Source organism: Mizuhopecten yessoensis, unplaced genomic scaffold (assembly GCF_002113885.1).
Source record: "Mizuhopecten yessoensis strain PY_sf001 unplaced genomic scaffold, ASM211388v2 scaffold11045, whole genome shotgun sequence".
NCBI lineage: Eukaryota > Metazoa > Mollusca > Bivalvia > Pectinida > Pectinidae > Mizuhopecten > Mizuhopecten yessoensis.
The window spans coordinates 287,062-311,431 of record NW_018408851.1 but is presented as its reverse complement, the minus strand read 5'-3'; the positions used below and the strand labels follow the sequence as shown (position 1 = coordinate 311,431).

The following is a 24,370-nucleotide window of genomic DNA, read 5'->3' as shown; positions in this document are numbered from 1 at the left end:
TTGAGGGGTGACTTGGTCACCACTCTCACATTTCTTACCACTTAAAAAGTCACACGATAATATTGTTATATTTATTTCTAAAATAAATAATCTTGAATTCTATATTCATGACAACAAGTACACACTCGTTCGGAAACATAGATACATTAGCAAATGATATAAGAGATAAAACAGCGCAAGACATGTCTCTTAAACACGGTCCCAACATATATTTGCTTCAATTTGAATACATATATACAATAATGATTTTGTATTTGGCTTATTCTTTCACAACGTTGTATATTAAAGTGCTCTTTGCAGAAACCAGTGCCCGCGCGCCCGCGCTACACGTTGAACAATTTCCCCGGAACAGTGACCTAAGCGAGTGAAGGTCTTTTGTCCGGTCTTATACGTCATTCTGAGATAACACGAAGTTACCGAAATCACACTATCCTGAATCGAGGTCATAAGACGATAGGCGGAGCATACTCTCTGTCGTTTCTTTCGCAACGTGAAATATGAAGCTGTATTTCATATCTTTGTTTCTCTGCTGCTTAGGTAAGATTTTTTATGCTGGATAACAGTACAATTTGTTTACTATGGGTGTCTGGTATATTTATGGTGTCAAATGCTTTACACTATTATAGAGTAACGGAGTCCTCATAATCTTTAAACGAAGAAATTTCAAATAGCTGATATAGATAGCCTATCAAACACCTACGTCAACGCAAGGTACTCAGTGAAAACAAATTCAGACCATGTTTAATGAATAATACAGTGCTTTTATCCCGGTTTGGCTATCGGCATCATATCTGTTTACTTAACAAATGTATTGCCAAATCTTTGAAAACAGCATATTTCCTGATAAAAGTATCCACAAAATCATAATATGCTACATTACTGCTGTTCCAAAATTTAAAAAAAAAATATCATTTTGGAATAAAAGCTTATTTTGGTAATGTGTTGAGCAAGGTCTTGTTGTTGTTATTGTGTGACCTCAAAACAGTTATTGCAAAGTCATGATATTTTTACAGGTTCGATCGATGTGACCTTGGGTCTATCAAAGCGTGTGCACCACCATCCAGGCCACCCAGATCCACGTACGTGTTATAAAAATGATATTGTGTACGAATTTAGCTTGAAAACAGACGTTTTACGATTACCTGTAGTAACATATTGTAGACTGCGGGTTATGTGATTGATTCATGAAAATTATATAATATAACATGGTTTAAGTTGTCCTTGATCGAATTGTGCACATCATATGGACACCCTAATGGTATTACGTTAGACTCGCGCATTTTACAGTAAAATTGTATTATTTAAGTGACCAGGAAGATATCGTTTTATCTTTTGAGAAAAACGAAAAAATAGGTATATGATTGAATACCATTAACAATATTACACCAAATTCCTTGCAGTTGTTTTAAGCCTACCATTCTTGTGTACAGTACATGTGTGACGATAAAGAAGCCAATCGGCCCTCTAGATATTGAATATAGCAAAGATTGACAAATTTTAGCTTGGTGTTATTTTTGCGTTACCGTGTGCAATGTAACTATTCACTCAGAGTTAATATAGTGGTATCAAGACTTACATTACGGCAAATTAATATTAATATTTCCATACAAAACATGTTTCCTTCCGTTCAAATTATATTTTAATTAATGTGCAAGCATAAATATGATGATTTTAAAGTCACTTTTAGTTTTTGTCTCCTGTATATCACGAAATCAAACATGATGTTTAATGTTTTCGTTGTATTTCAGAACAAGCCGGTCATATATTCTGTGTTGACAGATATTGCGATGACCACAAATCGGTAAGATCAATCGTTTGAACAAAAAATCACCGCCGCTTTGTCAGCTGTGATTACCCACGTGACAGAACACAGACACCTTCTATACTGACGTCACACTGAGATATCATGGATTGTACCAGTTTGACACTGAACTATAAGATTTGAAAGCGAGACAGAAAATACTTATGTGTAACAGATAAATGTAGGAAATATATTCAGCATTCGTAACTGAATGTAAATATTCTGAAAGTGCACCAAGTAAGTGTTGTCTAGTGGCACTACTAGCATTGATAATATCACTTACCTATTTTAAGATTACAGTAGATTTCCCAGCTTAAACTCAGAGGTGACAATTGGGCCATAAGAAATGCAAAGCAGCTTCTAGAGTACGGATGAATCAAAAGTTAATTGAAATGAATTCAATGTAAAGTACACATAAGCTAATTCTAAGCCAATATTTCTTCCTCGATCGTGCTAAAATAATATTTTTTATTCTATATTAGTTTCTTAAATTTCTTATTTTTGATGTTACTTAAAGGAATGTGCGCGATTTCTAAACAAATTCCCGATTTAATGCCGATTTAATGCCTGTCTTCAAGTTTTTTCACTCTTAGTTGACAACAATATTTTAACAGAATAGTTAACTTGGTAAAGCACATCATCAATTCACGTACTTAACACATCAAATAAAACCGTTGTTAATCCTTGTTTAATTAATGAGACAAAATCCGGGTCGTAGTTTGTCGACAAATGCATTACAATAATTATCTTTCTGACCCACTTTAGTCTTCTTTTCTAATTATTATGTGCATATGCTTATTGTTTCTGATTTCGTTGTTTTTTTGTAAAAGAGAAATATGTTATACATTATAATGTTGACTACCGGGGCACCTGTAAAACATCTAAATTATAATGTTGACTACCGGGGCACCTGTAAAACATCTACATTATAATAATGACTACCGGGGCACCTGTACAACATCTAAATTATAATGTTGACTACCGGGGCACCTGTAAAACATCTACATTAAAATGTTGACTACCGGGGCACCTGTACAACATCTACATTATAATGTTGACTACCGGGGCACCTGTACAACATCTACATTATAATGTTGACTACCGGGGCACCTGTACAACATCTACATTATAATGTTGACTACCGGGGCACCTGTACAACATCTACATTATAATGTTGACTACCGGGGCACCTGTACAACATCTACATTATAATGTTGACTACCGGGGCACCTGTACACCATATACATTATAATGTTGTCTACCGGGGCACCTGTACAACATCTACATTATAATTTTGACTACCGGGGCACCTGTACAACATATACATTATAATGTTGACTACCGGGACACCTGTACAACATATACATTATAATGTTGACTACCGGTGCACCTGAACAACATATACATTATAATAAAAGCATACTTTAAATATACCCTATGTGTGATCAACTGGATATGACACAGAATGACTGATGTGTTAGCGGGAAATAGTTTTAGAGCATTATTCACTGTTTCAGCTGATTGTAAATTAAACTGTGCACCTTTGGGCTGAAAGTGTAGAACTTTGACCGCTGTAAATGTAATACGTTCGCATAACCCCCTCCTTATAACCGATAACCAGTCTTATATATATATTGTCTTTTTGCAAATAATTGGATTGAAAATAAAAATAATATGGAATTGCCGACAATGATCTATTTTAACTACCTTAACCCTGCTCTTACAAGCATAGCTTAACTGTGAAATACTGGATGTAAAAACATTGTCACGGAAGGGAAATATGTGACAGTAACGGACCAATTAGACCCTTGGTACTGACCTTTAGATAAAAGGGAATAATTCAGCCGGTTATTTATAGAGACACTTAACTTTTGTTGTATTATTCATGTTGTATTGATAGTAGATGTATTTAACACGGCATAGTTTTTAAATCAAAGTTAGACCTAATTAGTATTAAAATTGGGGGGAAATCGAATTAATAAACTTACATGTATTTCAAATGTCCTTTATTTATCGGACATTCAATTATAGAAAAAGAGAATGTGTCTTCAAACGTTGTAAATACCTGTCTGATATGTTGATTTACATTTCTCTCCATATTTAGAGCTGTATAATGCAAGTAGATGGTCCACACATACATGGCCATTGCGCAGAGCCTCCGGTACGTATTCTTCATTATACAGACTATGATAGAAACTTAGTTGAATGCCAATCTAGGGGCGAATAAAGTGTCTACCAGGAAAAAGGCTGGCTCATTATTTCAGATAACAGTTGACTTGATAGTCTCGGGACTATACATTTCCTAATCTGGAACTTTCAACTGTGCAGGTCAAGGAATAATACTATGTCCTAATGCATATATAGACTAATAGGGTGTTTTCGGCATAGGGGACATTGAGGGAAACATTGTTTTCTGTTTCCCCATTAGCAGCACTTCAGACTTTTTTTTTAAAATCTCTCCCAAAGAGTCATTTTGTCAATAGGCGAACGTCTACATTTGACCTTAGTTGCTATGAGGATATAAACAATTGATCATATAAATCCCAATATTACCCTTTGACATCAGCGTCAACACATCATGACAAAATACCAGCCATAGCAGTATATATATGAATTTTGTGGGATTTGGTAATCGTTATAATGACATGTTTTAGCATTGCGACCATCTACAAACGTGTACTGGAACTATGCACAACGGAGAGTGTTGCTGCCGAACCCCAGATTGCGTCACTAATTACTTGGGTAAGTGTTAAATATTTAATATCGCTATTGTATCAAGATTTCATATGGTGATAAAGGATAGTAAATGACAAGTAAGTATCTATGTTTTCGAAAAAACATGACGTACATTGTATTGTTCCATTATCATTTTTTTGTAAATATAAAGTTAGTTATCACAAACTATAGTATATGATGTTAAATATGAGGGGTTAGTACATTGTGATAAATATAGTGTGATAATAGGATTTGCGTAACATAACATTTTGATAGCGTGATATGTGGACTGATTAAAAACATTTTAGTATAACATGATTGGTTAGTGATATTATGATATGTATGAAAGTGCGTTGTGATATAATAATCTTAGTAATATGTAAATTGTAATATAATAATATGAAGGATAGGTACATTGTGATATTATTATAAGACTGATTGTATATGAGTGATTGATACATAAGGATATAATTATATGAGTGATAGGTACATGTACATTGATATGCTATAATATGAGTGATTGATACATTGTGTTGCTATAATATGAGTGATAGTGCACTATGATACTACATTGTATAGCGGTTTTATTTCGCGGGGTTTTTAATTTCGCTATATTCGCTCTTTGACTAACTAATATTCGCAAATTCTAAACACCAGCAAAGTTATCGATATTGTTAACCACTTTTACAGACCGTATCACAACATGTTAAATTACTTTCATACCAACGCTGTTATGCAAGCTTAAATGATCTCACATCAGATTATCACCTGACAACTGGGCCGTCCATGTAAAACAACACTTACATATAAGTCGCCACAACATATTTATGTGTACTCAGTATAGGTGATTAGTTGATTTTCTTTCCAGTAAAGTCCAATCGTTTTTTCCTCGTGCTATACTAGACTGAAACAAATTACCATCTGACATCGTTAATGCACCCACTTTCAACTCTTTCAAACCATCTCTTTAAATGCACACCTATAAAATTGAAGATGCAGAGTAATTAGTCAACAGATTTTACATAATAAGTTAAACACTTTTCTTCTTTTCCCCCTTTTCCGAACAAGCTTTGTAGGTGGGGGTTGCCCAATCACTGGCTTGCTCGGATCTCGCTCTCGAACTCTCCTCGAATAAAATGTTCCTTCTCTTAACTCTACCTTCTTCTCCACTTTAGTGCTGACTGACGGTCGGGATCGTCCCAATCACTTGCTAGCTCAGACTATACTGCCAGTACAAACCCTAACCCGTCTATCCTTTCCCCTTCCTTCAATCTGTTACCTTATCCTCTGAATAACTAAGTAGATAATTATTAATTATTATGTAAAATATATAGTCTTTCATTTGTGCTGCGTAAACCCAATTTCGTGACAAAATGTTCAATTAGTTGAATGTGGTCACTATATGGTTGAAGTCACTGGCGAATGATGACGCTAGGGATACGTGTTTTCAAACGGTTTACCTGTATTTCGAGGTTTAACCCTTAAATGACAACACTCAAAATACTTTGCACGACACATGGGATTCGGGTGCACAGCGGGTGAATAGGAAACCGCGAAATATTGAGCCCGCGAATCTTAAGCCCTATACAGTAATAAAAGTGATGGGTACATTACAACACTATAATATGAGTAAATGGTACGTTGTGTTATTATTATTTGAGTAATTGATACATTGTGTTACTATGATATGAGTGATAAAAACATTGTAGTAATATTATAAGATTGCTATGTACATTGTGATATATCAATATGAGTGTTTGATACATTGGTATGCCATAATATGAGTGATTGATACATTGTTATGCTATAATATGAGTGATTGGTACATGGTTATGCTATAATATGAGTGATTGATACATTGTTATGCTATAATATGATTGATTGATACATTGTGATGCTATGATATGATTGATTGATACATTGTTATGCTATAATATGAGTGATTGATACATTGTTATGCTATAATATGAGTGATTGATACATTGTTATGCTATAATATGAGTGATTGATACATTCAATTGTTATGCCATAATATGAGTGACAGGTATATTGCTATAAAAACACAGTTGTTTGACTCTCTTCAGCTGCAATACATACACCACATCAACCGAATGTTCTAAACTGTTTCGGATCTCACTGCAATAGCGACCACCAGGTAATCTTACAGAATAAGTCAATTATTCTCATGGATTTCTTATACAAACTTTCTTAATTAAGGATTTACTCTTATATTGTTTGATCTAGCCTAATGTGTTCTTATAAAAATTAACAAAGACTTTTCAAAAGAAAAAATCACCAAAAATGCATATTGTGTCCACCTGGTTTCTTCAACCGATCATAACACGAACACGAACATCCGGTCCAACAAGAGTGATTAGTATAAGATTTAAAAACTTGTTTCATAATTGTTGTAAGATAAATATATAGATCACGAATACGAACACAAGGACATAGTTGTTACCTCTTCCCATTGACTCCTATTTGCAAAATTATATCTAAGAGAAAAAAGTTTAATTTAAAAGTTGGCAATTTCTCAGGAAGTACATCCTTAATGATAAATTACGCAAACATTTTGTTGTGCGACAGTTTATTATTTTAAAACATGAATAGTTTTAAAAGTTCACTAAGTGTTGTTTAGGTATAAAGTCGGGCAAACAACTATCATACAAAATATTCGAAACCAAAAACGAGATAATAAATATCCCAAAATTAATTTACAATTTTTTTCGGGTTGATTCTTGAAGAATATTAACATTTCATATATACAAATATATTTTAACTCCTAAGTGGTAAGTGGTAAATAGAACATGCACTTTTATAAAAAGTTCTGTAAATTTAAAATGTGTAGTATCATAATGTTGCAATTTCATGAAGCCTGTTGTGTTATTGTTTATGTTATTGCTATGGTTTTATCAGTTATATTGTTTAAACATTTGGACAGTCTTTCACTTGTTGTTTATCTTGATATATTCACTTTTATTTTCTTGGTACTTTATTTCTATATATTTGTTTTGATAACATAAACCTCTATTATTCTGACCAATAGGGTTGCGTCGTCAGTCATAGACCTGGCGGGTCCATCAGTGGGTGGTGTGAGGATCACCACGTAAGTATATATGTACCATGAACAAACACACAAAGTAGAAGGAATCACAATATGAACCTTTGAAAACAATGGAGGCTTACCAGGTTCTCAACAAGAGTAAACCATTCCTGTTCGGCATTATAGTGTAATAACGGTCTGTTAAACCTGTACAACTGAATCAGAAAGGTGTCTTACGTCAAACGTTGTCAATACTATAACTCAATAAAAATATTTGCAAAACTTAATACAGCACAGGAATTGTTATTAAGACTTTTCAAACAACAACAATTGAAAGTTGACACGGTAAATAATTCATAATATTTTCCTTTTTTTTTTCACTACCTTTTTGTAATAGCAGCAATGTATGTTGCAGAAACCTAACAGTCGATGTTATGACCTGACTTTTGAGTATTTCAGAGTATTTCAGAATATTTCAGAGTATTCAAAATATTTCTTTGCATCTGAATCGTTAGTAATTGGTAAATCAGAAACATCATCACATCACATCACATCACATACATCACATCACATCACATCACATCTGATGTTATCATAAACCCGCAACAATTAGCGTATTACGTTTTCACGTAACGTCCGTCAATTGTTTAAGCAAGTGAATTTTCGACCAAAGCTTGTTGCTTTTCGCGTGTCGTGGATCATATTGTTCGCAGATATCGTGAATAAACCTTGTTATATAATGTACGGTAGTTATGACCCTTTCTCCAACGCCAAAGCATTTTTTTTATAAATAGAAAAATCAACAACTTGCAAACCCTTAGCCATTTTGTTAACAGTTAAGAAGAATCTTGTCTGATTTCCATTTTAACAAATCTCAGAAATATTTCAGCTTTTCTAGGTAATGAAGTACATTTTTTTTCTTGTAACATTCTAATACTGTATAGTAGTAAAAGTTTGTTTCAGAAAACCTTGCAAAGAGTTCCAAGTGCTTGCTACTACCAGCATCGATCAACCCGATTATCTTCAATTATGTATTGTAGTAAGCTTTTGATTTTGTCTTTGAACTTAGACAATGTTCTTTCTCTATTTTACAAATTCAACAAACATCTGCCAAGCCTAGAGATTGTTAAGAATTAGAGATTATCTTGGTCTCAGTGTTATTATTTGACACCATTTGTGGGATATATTTCCTTCATGATGAACGCCTCTATCAAATGATCTCTACTAAACCAACCTGATGATTATTTTGCTAGTTTATTGTAGATCATTGTATAGCAGAACCATTGTTGCCCCTCAAAACCGCATAAACTTTACGTCATGTTAATCATTTCATAATTTTTGCATTCTTATAATGAATCGGTTTTTAAGCACACCTTGTATTTTTTAATTGTAGTCCGACCATATTTGGATTTCCCCTTTTTTGGTCCCCAACACCATTCGATGGAAGAAATAGCTGTCTGGAGCGGTGTAATTAGTTGTTTTGCCTACTCTATCTTTAAGCCAATTGTATAGGTACAACTACATGTGTGTATACGACGTGTATCTAATGGAACACGTGGTCCTGTTCTCGATGTTCTTTTTCAAGAGTCTCCATGGAAACATATCCTTGTTCATAATTTGTTCTGGTTTTGTCGATTTTGAGTTTGAATTATGAGTTTGTTTTCATTTCTAAATCCAAACCTATGAAAACGAATGGACACTATTTACACAACAAAGGGTATTGTACTATCTTAATGATAGTAGATTACTAATAATAGTCCATATTCCATACATTATTTTTCGCAGCATTGCGATAATGAATACTGGGGGTGTATAGAAGGAAATGGACATCTAACACATCACCACGAATGTTGCTGTAGAGATTCACAGTGTATCGCAACTCTGAACAATGGTAAATATACCGCATCTTGAGGACATATGCTATCTTATCTTAATTTGAACCTTCTGTTTCAAAAAAGTCCCACTCTAATAAGTTTTATACCATAAATACTATTAAGAAAATATTGAAATTGATTTAAAAACTAATGATACATGTGTTAGCTTCAGAAGAATAGAGGCAGTTAAAAAAATCGGGTCATTCTAAATATTGATAATATTTGCAAGTTTTTAACAATATCGAATTATAATTTTATGACAAGTTTCTAATATAATGTGTTAAATTATCAAAGAAAAACGATGACAACATATGTTGAATAGCATACAGTTATTAAAGACTGAATGACAACAGTTAGATATTTTCTACGCTAACAAGGTAACAAAACGCAGATTTTCTATTTTCTCGCTAAAGCTTATTTCCCGACCAAAGCCCCTATTACCAATGCTCCTGTGACACAAGCTCCCGTGACACAAGCTCCTACGACCGCCGCACATGCAACTGTTCCGGTCACAACAAAAGCACCAACGGTCCAGATAACAACACCGACACCGCTCTACTGCCCTGTATGCGCCGATGATTTCACTGCAGACTGCCAGAGGAATGCCATGTGTAAAGCGAACGAAGGATGTATGCTTCAGGTTATTGCAGGCAAACTTCAGACGGGCTGTGCTGAGGTAATTATCGATTAGATTTATATTATGCATAATCACTGCTTGACTGGTTCTGTCGATAAAACAAACGACGCTTACCCTTCCGGAATGTTTTTCTCAATTTGTTCTTGTGCTTTTTCAAATGTGTAAATATGTTCTTTGGTTATATTCTGCCTTAGTGTTATCGAGTTTAAGCTTTTACTATTGAAATGTTATGCTTCGATTTTTTTCTTGTTTTCTTTTTGCATAACATTTTGTGTGTTTCACCGTGTTCGGTATGTAGTGCTATATTTTCTTTCGGGTATACAATTGTGGCCACTGTTATGCATACGGTTATATTTTTTCATGGAAATCGGTTTTTAAAGTGTTATATTTTTCATGAAAGAGTTCATATGTTATTTTTTATATATAATCTCGTCAAGATACAAGTAGAGAAAGACATTTTAGACCACGCCATATTTGCTTACAGAAATAAAATCACATAATTTTATAACTACATAATCGAATAAAGCTTAACTCGATATTCTGTACATAATGGGTTCTATGGAATTTTAATTCAAATAAACATTTGAGCGTAAAAGGATATAGGATATAGCCGTTCTCTAAGGTTAATATGTAAGGTAGCATATTTCAACCTTTTTCAGATTAATGACTGTGAGTACCACGAGAGAGTTGGTGACAGTATATGTTGTAAGGACAAGAATTGCACTGACTACGCCTTCCGGAACATGCACTCTAGTAAGTAGAAACGTCCGGTGGTTCATTGGATGTGGTGTTCACCATTACCCGATTTTTATAGCATAACTGAAAGATTGCAATCGAATCCCGTTTTAACTGATATCGTTGGATGATTTTCAATAGTAATATCTAAATGGTTAAATATTGGAAGATAAAGCATATTGATGAATTAATTGCAAAACGTGTATGTGAAAAAATGAGCGTCATCTCAAACAATTTACTTCATACATCATAAAAATACGGATGTGATGAGTTCTTTATTACTACATTGATAGCAAAACCAAACCAGAGCAACCTTTTTGCAAGTACCTCATTTCGAAGATATTTATTGCTATTCTTTAAGTTTTGTGTGTAAGAAGGCTTAAGTTTTTCGTAGTTCATTTAAAATTGGACAATAAATTTCCCTAGTTTCACAAAAATAAAAGTATCCATTTATAAGTAACATGCGCAATTTACAGCATTTCAGTTTCGTTTATGTCAATTAAATGTGTCAAGCTTTCCCTTGTCAAAGTAACATATTTTGTCTTATTTATATAGTTGACCGGCAAATACCATTTAGAAAAATCAATATAACTTAAGGTGATAATATTGCAATACAGTTTGGACTGATACCTTAGTAATTTATATTACTCTCAATGGGCCACACTCCAGTTCTTCATAATTGTTTATGTATTTGTAGTGAGTTACACCTGTCCGACTTGTCAGAACACTCAAAATCCAAATTCATGTTTGGCCCATCAGGGTAAATGTTCTTATCGCAGCAAGGTAAAGTATGCAGAGTTTTATTGTGTTTCCAATGGTTATTTGATTCAAGGTGTCTTTCTATTCCCTATGCATAAAGTTAGTTACCTCATACAAATATTGGATGTAAATATCCAGTTTTCAGAGTAGCAAAGATTTTTATTCATAATGTATAAACTTCGTTTTTTTAGTTTTTATCTTCTACAGTATTATAACTTTACAAAACTTTGACAAACATGACTTTTTTTTTTTTAAATAATAAAGTGTTCTTTGTTCTTCGGTAGTAACATACCAGTCTCCCCTGCGTTGACATGCCACAACTGATATGCTTACACAAAGATTATTCTGTGATCTTAGAGGCTAGCAAATCATATTGAACTATTCTGTTTGATATAAACAAAACCGAACATTATTGTAATTTTTTCGTTAATCAAGGGTTGCATGATAACACACAACAACGGAGGAATTTCATCTGGCTGTAATTCACATCCAACGGTAGGTGATAATTGTCTTTTACCTAAAGAAGCATTAAGTAATTAAGATTCCATGAAATTTCGCCTTGAAAAGAACAAATGCCCACAATACGACGCAAACAAGATGTCTTGGGCGACATCATCATAATCAGATCATACACGTAAATAAACGTTTCACTTGATTCATAGCATGTTTAAATGCTCCAATTGTTACATCATAACAACAGAAGGTAAAAATGACATCTTGCTGACAAGATATTTATTTTACAATCGCAATTGTTTTAAAATGTAATTATTTTCGTTTCGGATCTCATTGATTTTTTATGAAGTATTCTTATATCAGTTTCCGGTTCCGGTTTCTTTATGTGATGAACTGATTACTTCAATACTTGTTTATACAGGCTTGTCATATGGCAGAGACGACAAACAGTGTACTGTGCAATGTTCATCCCATTCCCTTCGCTTTTCAACCAGCACTGCAGTGTAGTTTCTGTTGTCACAGAAATGCAAGTACATGCATTTTGGATGCGCTGGGAGCACATGATGGTACATTTATACAATATTTCTAAACTGAAAAATATATCACTTATATAATTTAATCAAGATGCATCTGCATGTTTTTCTATCCTATCGTTTAAAAATTATTTGTATAATGTCGTTGTTCATTAATTTGAAATAAACCAGTACTCCTCTCAGTTTTAAAATTCATAATAAGGGGTTTTACGCACTGTCCTTTTGTTTCAACGGCACTAAAGACTATTGGATTTCCAAAGTTTTGGCTCCAAGCTTTACTGATAAGTTCTAGTAGAACGAAACAGCTCTATGATGCAGCGTAGTTCGTTTTTGGCTTGTTATATCTGTTACCAAATTTAAAAGGTGTAGTGTAATCACATGTTAATGTGTTTCGTTCATCTTTCTTTCTGCATGTTTTTGATAAAAAAAAATTAGGCGTTTCTGGAACTTAAGTCGTTATGGAATCACTGCGTTATATAACCTGTCAAAATTCTGAAAAATCTTGAAATTTGAATTAATTATTCTTTCACTCTTGTTCAACAGTATGAATGGATCCTGTGTAATCCAAAAGTCGTCAAGTCTGAATTCAAGAATTATCTTATTGCTGTTGGCTTTAGTTAAGAATCTTTGTATCATTATACAATATTATCGCTATGGTCTTTTTGTGTTTTTATTCTAGTATCAACCCCTCCGCCGACGTTGGGTCATACGGCTGGAACCACAGGTAACTAACTGATAAAGCAAAATTACTTAATTAAAAACTCTCTTCATTTGTCCTTGATGTTTGTAGATTTGTTGACTTCATTTCAAACCCTCCAAAAGGTATTCATTAATTTTGTTAGAGTAACTTTTCATTTAATCATATCAGAATTTGTTTTTACATACATTACTGATTACATTAAATAACAATACTACTGTCCTATTTTGGCTTGTATATTGTTCAATAAAGCAGGGCAATTCACATTAAATATTACAGCAAACATGGTCTTAATTATTTATGACTAATAAAATGGATTATTCTAACATATTCAATACAATTGTATGCATCGTTAATAGAGAACTTTATCATTAGTTAAACAGTTCGTATAATATAGTAAAGACTTATTACACCACTGCTATCAAGCTGTATCATTTAGCAAGTGCTTTCCTAATGTGGCAGTACTCACATACATTTTGAGTTATCTCCATCATTTATTCAGCGGCGTCCTGTTTCGATATCGAGGATGCTACGTTCAACTGTAAGAGTTTCGACGCTACGTACAACCTCTGTGTCCACTCCAGTGGTCTGATGGCCCAACTAGCTACTACTAAGTGTCGTAAAACGTGCGGTATATGTGGAGGTATATACTACCGTTTTATTTCCTTACATAGATAATTGAATAAAGAGATTTTATGTTACAGATGTGTGACCGCACATCGCACAAAAATACCGTGTGCACACCGTGCATACATCGTTCACACACCGTCCGCACATCGTCCACACATGGTGCGCACAACTGTGCGATTTATCAATCGTTCGCCCCGTTGTGCGCTTTTCTCCGCACAACTGTACGATTTGGTTCAATTTGTTGAACAATATTACGGAACGCAAAAAATACGGAAGGCTCGTATGCAATAATGTACACTGTATATATTACTGTAATTTCTCATCACAATAATTAAGATTATGTACAATTTTACAATACGTGTTACAAAGTGTTACAGTGACCGTTATACTGTCAAGAATGGGTTTAGCTTCTAGGTAACAGAACAGGTAAATAACAATTTGATGAGTGACCGGAGTTTTAACTGGCCTGCCCCTGACACATAGAGCTGATATGTGATACCGTATGACCGTTATGAAAACACAACTGGACGTTAAGTATTTGTTATTTGCATTCGTTTTGGTCTATAGATCCCCTTCACCTGGTTTTCACACCTTGGCAAGTTACGTAAGTGCCCCGGGCGGAGGATAACTACGGTCTAGGTACAGGTACAAAGTGGCTATGTTTACCTGTATTGCCGAGAATGTGTTGTAATTTTACATGGGTCGATTTAGGCGGGTTAAAAAACACCGAAAACACCATTTCTAAATTTAAGAAAATATAGACAGAAAGATAAGCTTTTAGATGTAGCTAGACTATAGAAATATACATAAAAATCAAGTTTATATGTTTAAATACAAAACCGTATATATTGTTAAGGAATTCCTCAATTTACATCAACCACGATTGTTATCGCACAACATTCGCCAATCGTCCGCACAAATGTGCGCAAGCAATGATCGTCCAATTTTTTTATCGTTGGCACTTCGTGCACACATCGTTCACACATCGTTCACACACCGTGCACACATCGTGCGCACACCGATCCCACAACTGTACTTACAATAATGAGAAACAGTGTATCTAGTTATATATTTTATCACTCATCAAATAATTCGTCTGAGTGTTATTCATCCAATTTTGCATATTTGAATTGAGACTCTAAGAATAATGGCATGGTTCGACATGTCTATATGTAAACAGTATATGCAGTTTTTAATAATGATAATAAATAATATACAATTACTTAACAAATTATGTATAAACACAATTCTTAATAACGCACATTTAAAAATATCTATCTACGTTGCCATAATATAGTCAATTTACATTTGATAAGCAGGATCAGGTGGAGTTGTTGGTGGTTCGGGAGCTGCTGGTCCTACCGTTGGGGTGACTGTTAGAACAACGACGCCTGGAGGTCAGTGGTTACATTATTATAGGATTACATTTTCTTTCCATTAGCCAGATGTTACGTCAAATAGAAATTTGAAGATATAACTATCTACCTTTAAAGTGTATACAATATTAATATGATGTTAGTTTTAAAAGATCAATTTAATCTAAATGCAAATACTTAAAACAAAAATGGTTTCAACTTATATTGATCACTATCGTTTGATCGGAAGGAAGCGCACAGGTGGATGAAGCAAGTAGGAAACAAAACGTGATTGGGCAGGTGACCCCATACCTTTGAATTGTGATTTGAGCATGTTCTGATATATTTGTTGAACAGCTACATTTCCAACGACGACCCAATTTCCCTGCATCGACCACGACATCAACAATAACTGCGCCCTAATGTCAAGTGTACTCTGCCTATCACAAAACAACCACGCAAGAAACTATGCAATTGCTAACTGTGCCAAGACCTGTAACCTATGCAAAGAATATCACCGTAAGTTGTTTAATGATTAGATTAGCATTGTCTACTTATAAATCAGTGAAAAATATTTTCCTTCAATTGTTCTTATAACAAATTACTTCCTGCCATATTATACCAAAAATAGATTTACTGATTATCTATGGAACGATCATAGGCAAACAACAATATTTCATTGATCATTATAATAGCGTTCGCTTAACAAATGAGAATTATCTTTACAACGAATTAATGTGGTTTTGGTATATATCTACTCCGTTTTCATATTTTTGGACGCGTTGCTCTTATTTCAAATATTCTTTCCGAATTATTCGTTAATTTCTCAGAAATCCATTCAATAAGAAACGACATAATCTAACAAAATACTAACAAAACACATTTTACCTCAACCTAGGCACACTAGGACAAATTGTTCAATAGCGTCAGCTCACAGCCATAGCTTACCACAGCGTCAATACACAAAGTCAAATTATACCACTAAGTCAAATCACAAACAAAAAGTATACCACAGCATTGAAAGATAAAGTATACTACGGCTTCAAAACACAAACCAAAGTATACTACAGCTTCAACACACAAAACCAAAGTATACTACAACTTCAACACACACAAACAAAGTATACTATAGCTTCAACACACAAAAACAAAGTATACTACAGCGTCAACACACAAAAACAAAGTATAATACAGCTTCAACACACAAAGACAAAGTATACTATAGCTTCAACACACAAAAACAAAGTATAAACCAGCTTCAACACACAAAAATAAAGTATTCTACAGCTTCAACACACAAAAACAAAGTATACTACAACTTCAACACACAAAACCAAAGTATACTACAACTTCAACACACAAAAACAAAGTATACTGCTTCAACACACAAAAACAAAGTATACTACACCTTCAACACACACAAAAAAGTATACTACAGATTCAATACACAAAGGCAGAGTATACCACTGAGTCAAATCAAAAACAAAAAGTATACTACAGCATTTGAAGATGAAGTATACTACAACTTCAACACACACAAACAAAGTATACTACAACTTCAACACACAAAAACAAAGTATACTACAGCTTCAACACGTAAACAAAATATACTACACCTTCAACATACAAAAACAAAATATTCTACAGCTTCAACACGCAAAAACAAAGTATACTTCAACTCACAAAAACAAAGTAAAGTACACCTTCAACACACACAAAAAGTATACTATAGCTTCAACACACAGGGACAAAGTTACCACAGCTTCAATACACAAATACAAGGTTTACAACACACAAAGACAAAGTTTACTACAGCGTCAACATGCAAAGACAAAGTACACCAGAGTGTCAGCACACAACAACTTTACCTTGTTTTAGCACACGAAGACAAAATATTTGTTTATGTTTCGTTTTTACATTGTAGAACACTTATCAGGACGTAAGTAAAACTTTAAAGATAAAAATCTGAAAAAAGACAAAGAGAGATTTGATTTTAATAACCGAAGAAATTGCAGAAAATAACTTTGATAAAATATTAAGGACTAACATTTAAAGGTTTATTTCCTGCCATACAATAGTGACTTGAATTGTAATATTTGTTCATTTGATATATAAATATTTAAAAGCAGTACTTGCTATATGTATTAATGTTAGTTACAATATATATATACACACGAAGAAAGTGCTCCTGTGAAAAATCTTATTACTTCTAAACAAAATCTTCAACAGAAATAGAAAATCGTTTGTCTTTTAAATGTCGGTCATTACAAAAGCATTAATAAAAATCAGTCTTATATTAAAACCTATGATATGATTCTTTGTTAAGTAATGTTGCATTGCATTGACTGTTGATTATTGTTTAATTGTAGTTACCGTTCCGGGAAAAAGATAAAGGAATGCTTCTTTATACGTGATGTATTTGTATAATTTGGAATTAAAAAAAAGATGAACACACCATCTCTGTGCTATTTTTTTTTTTTTTTTTTGCGACATTTCTAAACTGCTGTAAAATGCTCATTTGCATATTGATAAGCTTTACTGTAACTCTGTGTATTTTAGGAGATATTAATTTTCACGTTCATTCGTGTGCTTAATCCCTGGATAATTAATGTTTAACAATTTTGGTATAACACCCCTGTAATCCCGAATTAAAAAAATGGTGAATAAAGTCTAAAAAAAAGCGTTTTACAGTATATTTGAGAATCGATAACGAAGCCGTATTTAAAATTCCAATGCAAGTCGCAATATTTCAGGACTGCTTGAACAATTTGTATAGAAGAAAGGTCAATTTGTTCCCAAAGTTGCTGACTGGAGAGAGTAAAACTAACAAACAAGTAGTTGTTTGATTAAAGTGTACAACTGATTGTTGAGGGCATTTATGTAAATATGTAATAAGACTCGTGTGAAGTAACAAAGAAAACGTGTAGCAACATTATTTTTTATTTATTGCACAATTAATTAACAGTACACATCAATAACGCGTCTGCAAATTTAGTGTTTGGATGTGGCCAACATATGGACCATCATGCTCTATTGTAATAATATATAGGGTTGTAAATAGCACACCCGTAAAGTGCACTGCTTTGTCATATAATCAATCTAAAGGTATTGTAACACAAATTCTCAAGATTCATTACTTCATGCTTATGATTCATGCTTTTAGAATCTTTGCAAAGACGTTATGTAAATACCACCCTTTTATTTGTTCAATTATGTACACATTGCTTGCTTAAAAGTATAAAAGTGATTGTAAGCCTTTGTTTTTTGTTTTTACAATTATAACCATTACTACTATCCATATGTTGTAAAGCTCTTTAGAGTAATTTTACAAATTATATAGGGCGCTATATAAATGTTGTATATTATTATTATTATTATTTATGTCAAATTAAGACATTAAACTTGATATTCGAAGGTCAATACAAATGCAAAAAAAGCCCTTTTAAAGGATGAGTGCGATAAGGCACTGGTATATCCTGTATATCCGAATTTTTACCTCCTCAATTGGTCCATAGATGCCTTATAGTATCACATGCGCAAATACTAAGGCAAAAGCTTGACCGAAAGTGGGTTTTTGAGGTACCAAAAGCGGTAGGCTAAACCACAAATATAATTTCCTGTTTTCAAAATGAGCTAAAACAACCAAAATGATACCACTTTTGGTTTTGGAACCATGTTTAAATCAAACAGGTATATCTAAAAGAATGAAACATTTCCGAAATTCAATCGTAACTTAAATATTGTTTATACAAAACCGAGGATTAAAAAGTCAGGGGGTTATTTTAGGTAATTTTCAAATGAAAAGTGTTTTGTTTTCTCAAAAGAAATTCCTTCCTCATTTATATTTTATGTTGAAATTTACAACTCATTTTAGTATACTTACATAAAAAGGATATTCACTACACACTTTCCTTTTGATTTATACTCAATCATGGCTTCTGGACACATTTCAAACTTGGCAATTTCAAATATCTCTTAATCTTAAGTGAAATAAAAGGTGCAGGACACCCTTTATATGCTATAAGTATAAGATATTAATAGTTAATATTATGCATTATATATCTGATAATATTTGCTCAACACCTGTGGTCCGGATTAGTTTTCTTACTAATCAAAATAACCTTAAAAAGAAAAAATGTCATTTGCCACCACAACTACTGTAAAATGATTAATCTAATATATGAAGCTTGATTTACTGGTAATTTTAAGTCTCTTTACCTTAGGAAAAGTTTCTGTTTTAACTGTTACAGTTACAATTGTTCTGCCTATTTTCAATAATAAGGGCTGATTGTACATAAAAGGCATTTTGTGATAAGCATGTAACTTGCGAATATATTAGTTATATGATAATATTTAATTTGTTAAAGTTTCATACCTATCTCACAATGACGTTTTACTTAAAAACATTTTTTCTTGCGTTTTGGAGTACAACGACTAAAGTGCATCTCATTGCTTAACACCAGATATTTCCTTACAATACATGCCAGTCTATATGAAGGTATGTAAATTAAACAGGCTCAGTAAGGTGTAAATAGTTGTCAGAGGTGCGTATGACATGCCAGGCTGACCAAAAGCCAGAAATTTCATATTTTGTATTGACTAGTATTGTGAGAAATATCTGGTTGGTTGCACTTTAGTCCTTGTATTCCAAAACACAAGAAAAGTTGTTGTTTTTTTAGGTAAAAAGCTATAAGTATGAAAATTTACAATGGATGCGATTGAAAAAGTACAGCATCTCATTACTTCCATGATTGTATCAAATACAATGAAGATCGTATTGTACTTTTTCAGAATTTATTCCATGAAACTCACAACCATTTATCATTAGATGTCATGCTAAATGGTTGTGCGAGATGTGATGAAAATGAAAACAAACATATTCTCCTATCTATATCCAATTACATTTTAATTTCAAGAAGATTCAGGACATTTAACTTCAATTTTGAAAGAAATTTTACTTTTTATTTATTTACACTCTATCTATTTATTTACATTTTATTTTTTCTCAATGTAATTCTTCTGATTTCCAGAAATGGTACATGAATATTAATATTAAGATTTCCTATTTGTCTTCATTGTTTATTTTTAAATATTGTTAGTGAGGGGGGATGGGGTTCAGAAGACCAGTTATACTATTTTATTAAAAAATATTGGGAAACAACTACATAAATAAGAATATAAAGCTTTACAACATGTTAATTATATATCAAACCTGTGTTTAATATGCATAAATTAAACTATTTGGTGGGATTGAATTTCCAAACTCATCAGTGGATGGCCTTGTGTGATACAATGGACTTTTTGGCCTGTATCTGTTGGGTGCGATAATTTAATCCCATCAAATGTTTATACATGCAGCTCCATCAACAAATTATTTTTCTTTTCTTTTCATAATATGTATATATGTATATATAGATACATTATATGTCTTTTCGATATCAAAATAACAGGTTGGAATTTAAACCATTAGATTCAATTATAATAAAAATGAGTATTAGTAGTTGTTTCCCCTAATTTGATTATTAATTTGATAATACCAACTTATATGTGTTTGTATGTGTTCTAATGTCTATGTCTATGCTTGTACCATTGTCTGTTACTATGTTTGGAAAGGGCTTAAATAGGCTATGCCTGCTGTCCAATCCATTTGTCATTTGACAATAAAGTTATTGAAATTGAAAAAGTACAGGAAGAATAAGACAAAGTGTTCCGAAAGGGTAAATGTCTTCTGCTTCATGAACGACACCTACACTGTACATCGATGTCAAATCCAAGTAATGAGCCTAATAAAAAAAAAAAAAGACCAACATACCACACAAAGAAATAGCACATTTCCCTACAGGATCATGATGGCGACTATAAAACCTGTCCTTGCATCTTTGGGAACCTTTTGTTGTAAGTCGGTGTCTATCACGGAAGTTATGACATTCGGATTTATATAGCGTACATTTAAAAACTTACATGACAGCATATAAATACTGTTCGATAACATGATCATAAGTATATTATAAAATAATGAATTAACATATTATTATATTAGTACATATTATATGAAAGTTAAATGCTTCCTTATTTAGGAATGGCAAATACGAATGCAAAAAGGAATAAGATGACAATAAGAAAGATTGATAAGGGGTAGGCATAACCTTTTCGTGAGTATACGTTTTATGCATTCCCTGAACTTGTGTTAGGTATCAAAACTAATGTGAATAGTTTAGAATTTTAAATGCTATAAAACTAAGAATTAAGACACGTGCAACTATTCAGTGGTAACTGTCCAGGGTAAGAAAGGGGTGTAGGAAATTTCTATCTTACAACCCATTTCACTTGACATCACGTCACAATAGCTCAACAATGACCTGACGTCACGAATTTGGAACTCTCTGATGCCACAATGCGGAAAAGGCGACGTGATGAAAGTAAAACCAGTTGCGATATATTTACCGTACACGTTAGAAAGATGAGATTGTTTTTTCTGTGCAAGCATTGTTTGCTGATAAGGGATATGCTAAATCTGGCTGACTGATTCGTTTTCGTCTAAAAAGAGGGGGAAATTGATATTTTCAAAATGGTGGCCAGTCCAAACGCATTTTCATGGTTTCTGAGCTTGTTCTGGTGGTTGGAATGAGAGAAATATACTCTTTCATGACCCAGTATGTAGGATAGGGAAGTTCCACCTCGGACTTTTCAAATTTGGCAAAACCCTCGGCAAAACCTAGGTTTTACCAAATTTGTAAACCCCTTTGGGGGAATTTCCCTATCCTACACCCCTGGGCATGAAAGAGTCTTATTTTCTTCACCAATTCGTCCAGAAAACTCATACGTTGAACATCACGATTACATTCAAAACCATATCTAGACCTCAATATTATAACATACTATTTACAAATTAAGAATGCTTCGTAGTGAAATTGATGCTATGAGGTATTTCACGCATTGTTTATTATCAACATATTTTTTTGTTTTGTTGTAAGACAGAAATTAAATCAAAAGATGGAATGCTGACTTCTCGTTAATAAACCTGCAAGGCGATATGCATAAAAACTTCGTATTTTCGTATTGTACAAAAATGGTAACTGTTGTTATCATACTTGTTAATGTAATGTGGTATTGTTTATAATATAAAAGTAACGGGAACCATCTTCGTTAAAAGAGCCGAAAGATAATGTGTTTAGTAGACGAATTCTCGACATTACATCTGATTTAATTTCTTATCTCTTTTTCTCTGCTATATATAATAGTGACGACAATAAGGTTTTTGTCAAACGTACATTGAGGTCGTTTTGATAGATAACCCTACGTAAGTGGTTATTTGTCAATATGACGCATTCTTTCAGAAAAGTATTGATACATATTAGATTCTCTGGAAAATTGCTAAGCTGTGACCTCAGTACACCATACACCATATAAGTATTATCCTTAGGACATTGTAATTATGTTCTACAATGGGAGCAAATGGCCAAGGTCGACTTGGAGTGTCTAGAGGTTCATTGATAATTTGAGTAGGTCACAATCATTACTCACAGTATCAGTTAAGGTCAAGTTTACGCCTTAAACTATTACAAAGATAAGCCAAGGAAACAGAATGAGTTGGCGTAAGAAATCGTGCAAAATTGGTGAACTGGGCGGATGTGTGGTCACAATAAACAAAACTTACGTCTGTAAACCGTCCAGGGACCATAGCATTATCAACATGAAGTCATATGTTGTGACTTTATTCATCTATTGGATATGTAAGTTATGTTACTGATCGTGGACAATCTATCATCTTTTTAGTGGGTAATATATGTATACATCAACATCACTAATTAAAAACAGTACATTTTATAAAATCGAACAAAGCATCCGTGTTGATAAGTCGCTTATTAAATAAATATCAAAATAATATCTCAATCAATAATTATAAATATTTTCACATTAACGATGACCAAAACTGAAAGTGAACGTTTCAATCCACATAATTATAATTTAAGCTATACCATTGAAGGTATATGGAGTGCAACAGCAGAGATTTTGGACTGTTTCGGACACCAGTGTGGCGGCCATAGTTCGGTAACCAATTTTACAGTTAGAATCAATTTATTTCTTTTTATTATCTTTCGACATACAGTGAAAGGTGAAGCATGTTTATCATTACGGTTATAATTTCTTTCTCAATTTATTGGAATAATTACCTATTCGATTTGAAGGTCCATGCTACGTTGGAATAGGAAAATCATATCATTTACATATCGATTAGCTTTCTGTATTCAATCAGTTTTGTTCTAATGTAAAATTGAAATAACACAGAAAGCTGATCGCACACACAATTTTTGTTGGAATGTCGACCTATTCAATTTAAAAATAATAGTTCAATCAAGTAAAAAAAATAAAAATTGAAAACTAGATTAGTCAATGATGCGGTTAATAGCAGTGCTGTCTTTGGCTCACACTAGCCGTAGTGTATATTAACATTTAATATTCAACTCTGTTGACTGTTCTGTATTTTTCTATTGATGTGCTATGATAAAGGAGTAGAACGCTCTGAAGATTTTTGACATCGTTATATTTTCGATACGCTTTGATTCGCTTGCAATATCCCCCTTGCCACGCAAGTAATTCGTATCCTACTAACAATTGGATTTTACCGTTGATATTCCTTCTTTGACCAATATATATTCATTATTATGCACGCTTGTCATTTTCTTCACATGTTTGTTTATGTGTATGATGTTAAGACTCTCCATATAGTTTTTTTAACATGACTGAATATGTCATTGGGTACATGAAGTTTAGTTATGAAATTAATTGAATGAAAGTCTACAAGGTTATCTTCTGTAGAGTTAATTAAGTGTTCTGATGACGCTATGTTACTTAAATCAGTAAACATAACTTACACAAGTGTGCCTTTACTTTCATCAATTCCGTTAATGTTTGTTATATTATTACTTTATTCTGCTGTATGTTTGTTTGTGGTGGCAATACATGGAATATTACTAATTATGTTACGATGTTATCGAAGAATGAACGCTAACATACTGTCGAAATTATTCAAATGTTGCGATGTCCACCTCACATAGCCGCTCACAGATTGACATCAACATTTAACTCTTCTGTCATTTCTTATACTCCTTTTAAACATACATTTGGTAGTTCTAG

General features: G+C 33.1%; 1 protein-coding gene across 2 annotated transcripts; it reads left to right on the top strand.

Annotated features, from left to right (window-relative positions):
* The first annotated feature begins 412 nt into the window (after positions 1-412).
* LOC110464959 lies at positions 413-17,687 on the top strand. Of its 2 annotated transcripts, none has more exons than XM_021520469.1 (19): positions 413-537; positions 1,014-1,079; positions 1,749-1,801; positions 3,906-3,962; positions 4,456-4,543; positions 6,601-6,671; positions 7,563-7,622; positions 9,345-9,450; positions 9,847-10,109; positions 10,730-10,823; positions 11,503-11,588; positions 12,000-12,059; positions 12,439-12,583; positions 13,230-13,274; positions 13,750-13,890; positions 15,197-15,274; positions 15,590-15,751; positions 17,157-17,171; positions 17,602-17,687. In XM_021520469.1, exons 1-19 carry the CDS (start codon positions 498-500, stop codon positions 17,622-17,624), a joined length of 1,653 nt encoding a protein of 550 aa, XP_021376144.1. In that variant the 5' UTR covers positions 413-497; the 3' UTR covers positions 17,625-17,687. The 2 variants fall into 2 exon arrangements, with proteins under 2 accessions (XP_021376144.1, XP_021376143.1); XM_021520468.1 differs by having other exon boundaries at positions 15,194-15,274.
* Positions 17,688-24,370: the final 6,683 nt, after the last annotated feature.

Coding starts and splice junctions, on each gene's coding strand:
- LOC110464959 (XM_021520468.1), top strand. CDS start 498: ATGAAGCTGTATTTCATATCTTTGTTTCTCTGCTGCTTAG. Junction 538..1,013: donor TTTGTTTCTCTGCTGCTTAG/GTAAGATTTTTT, acceptor ATATTTTTACAG/GTTCGATCGATGTGACCTTG. Junction 7,623..9,344: donor GGTGGTGTGAGGATCACCAC/GTAAGTATATAT, acceptor TATTTTTCGCAG/CATTGCGATAATGAATACTG.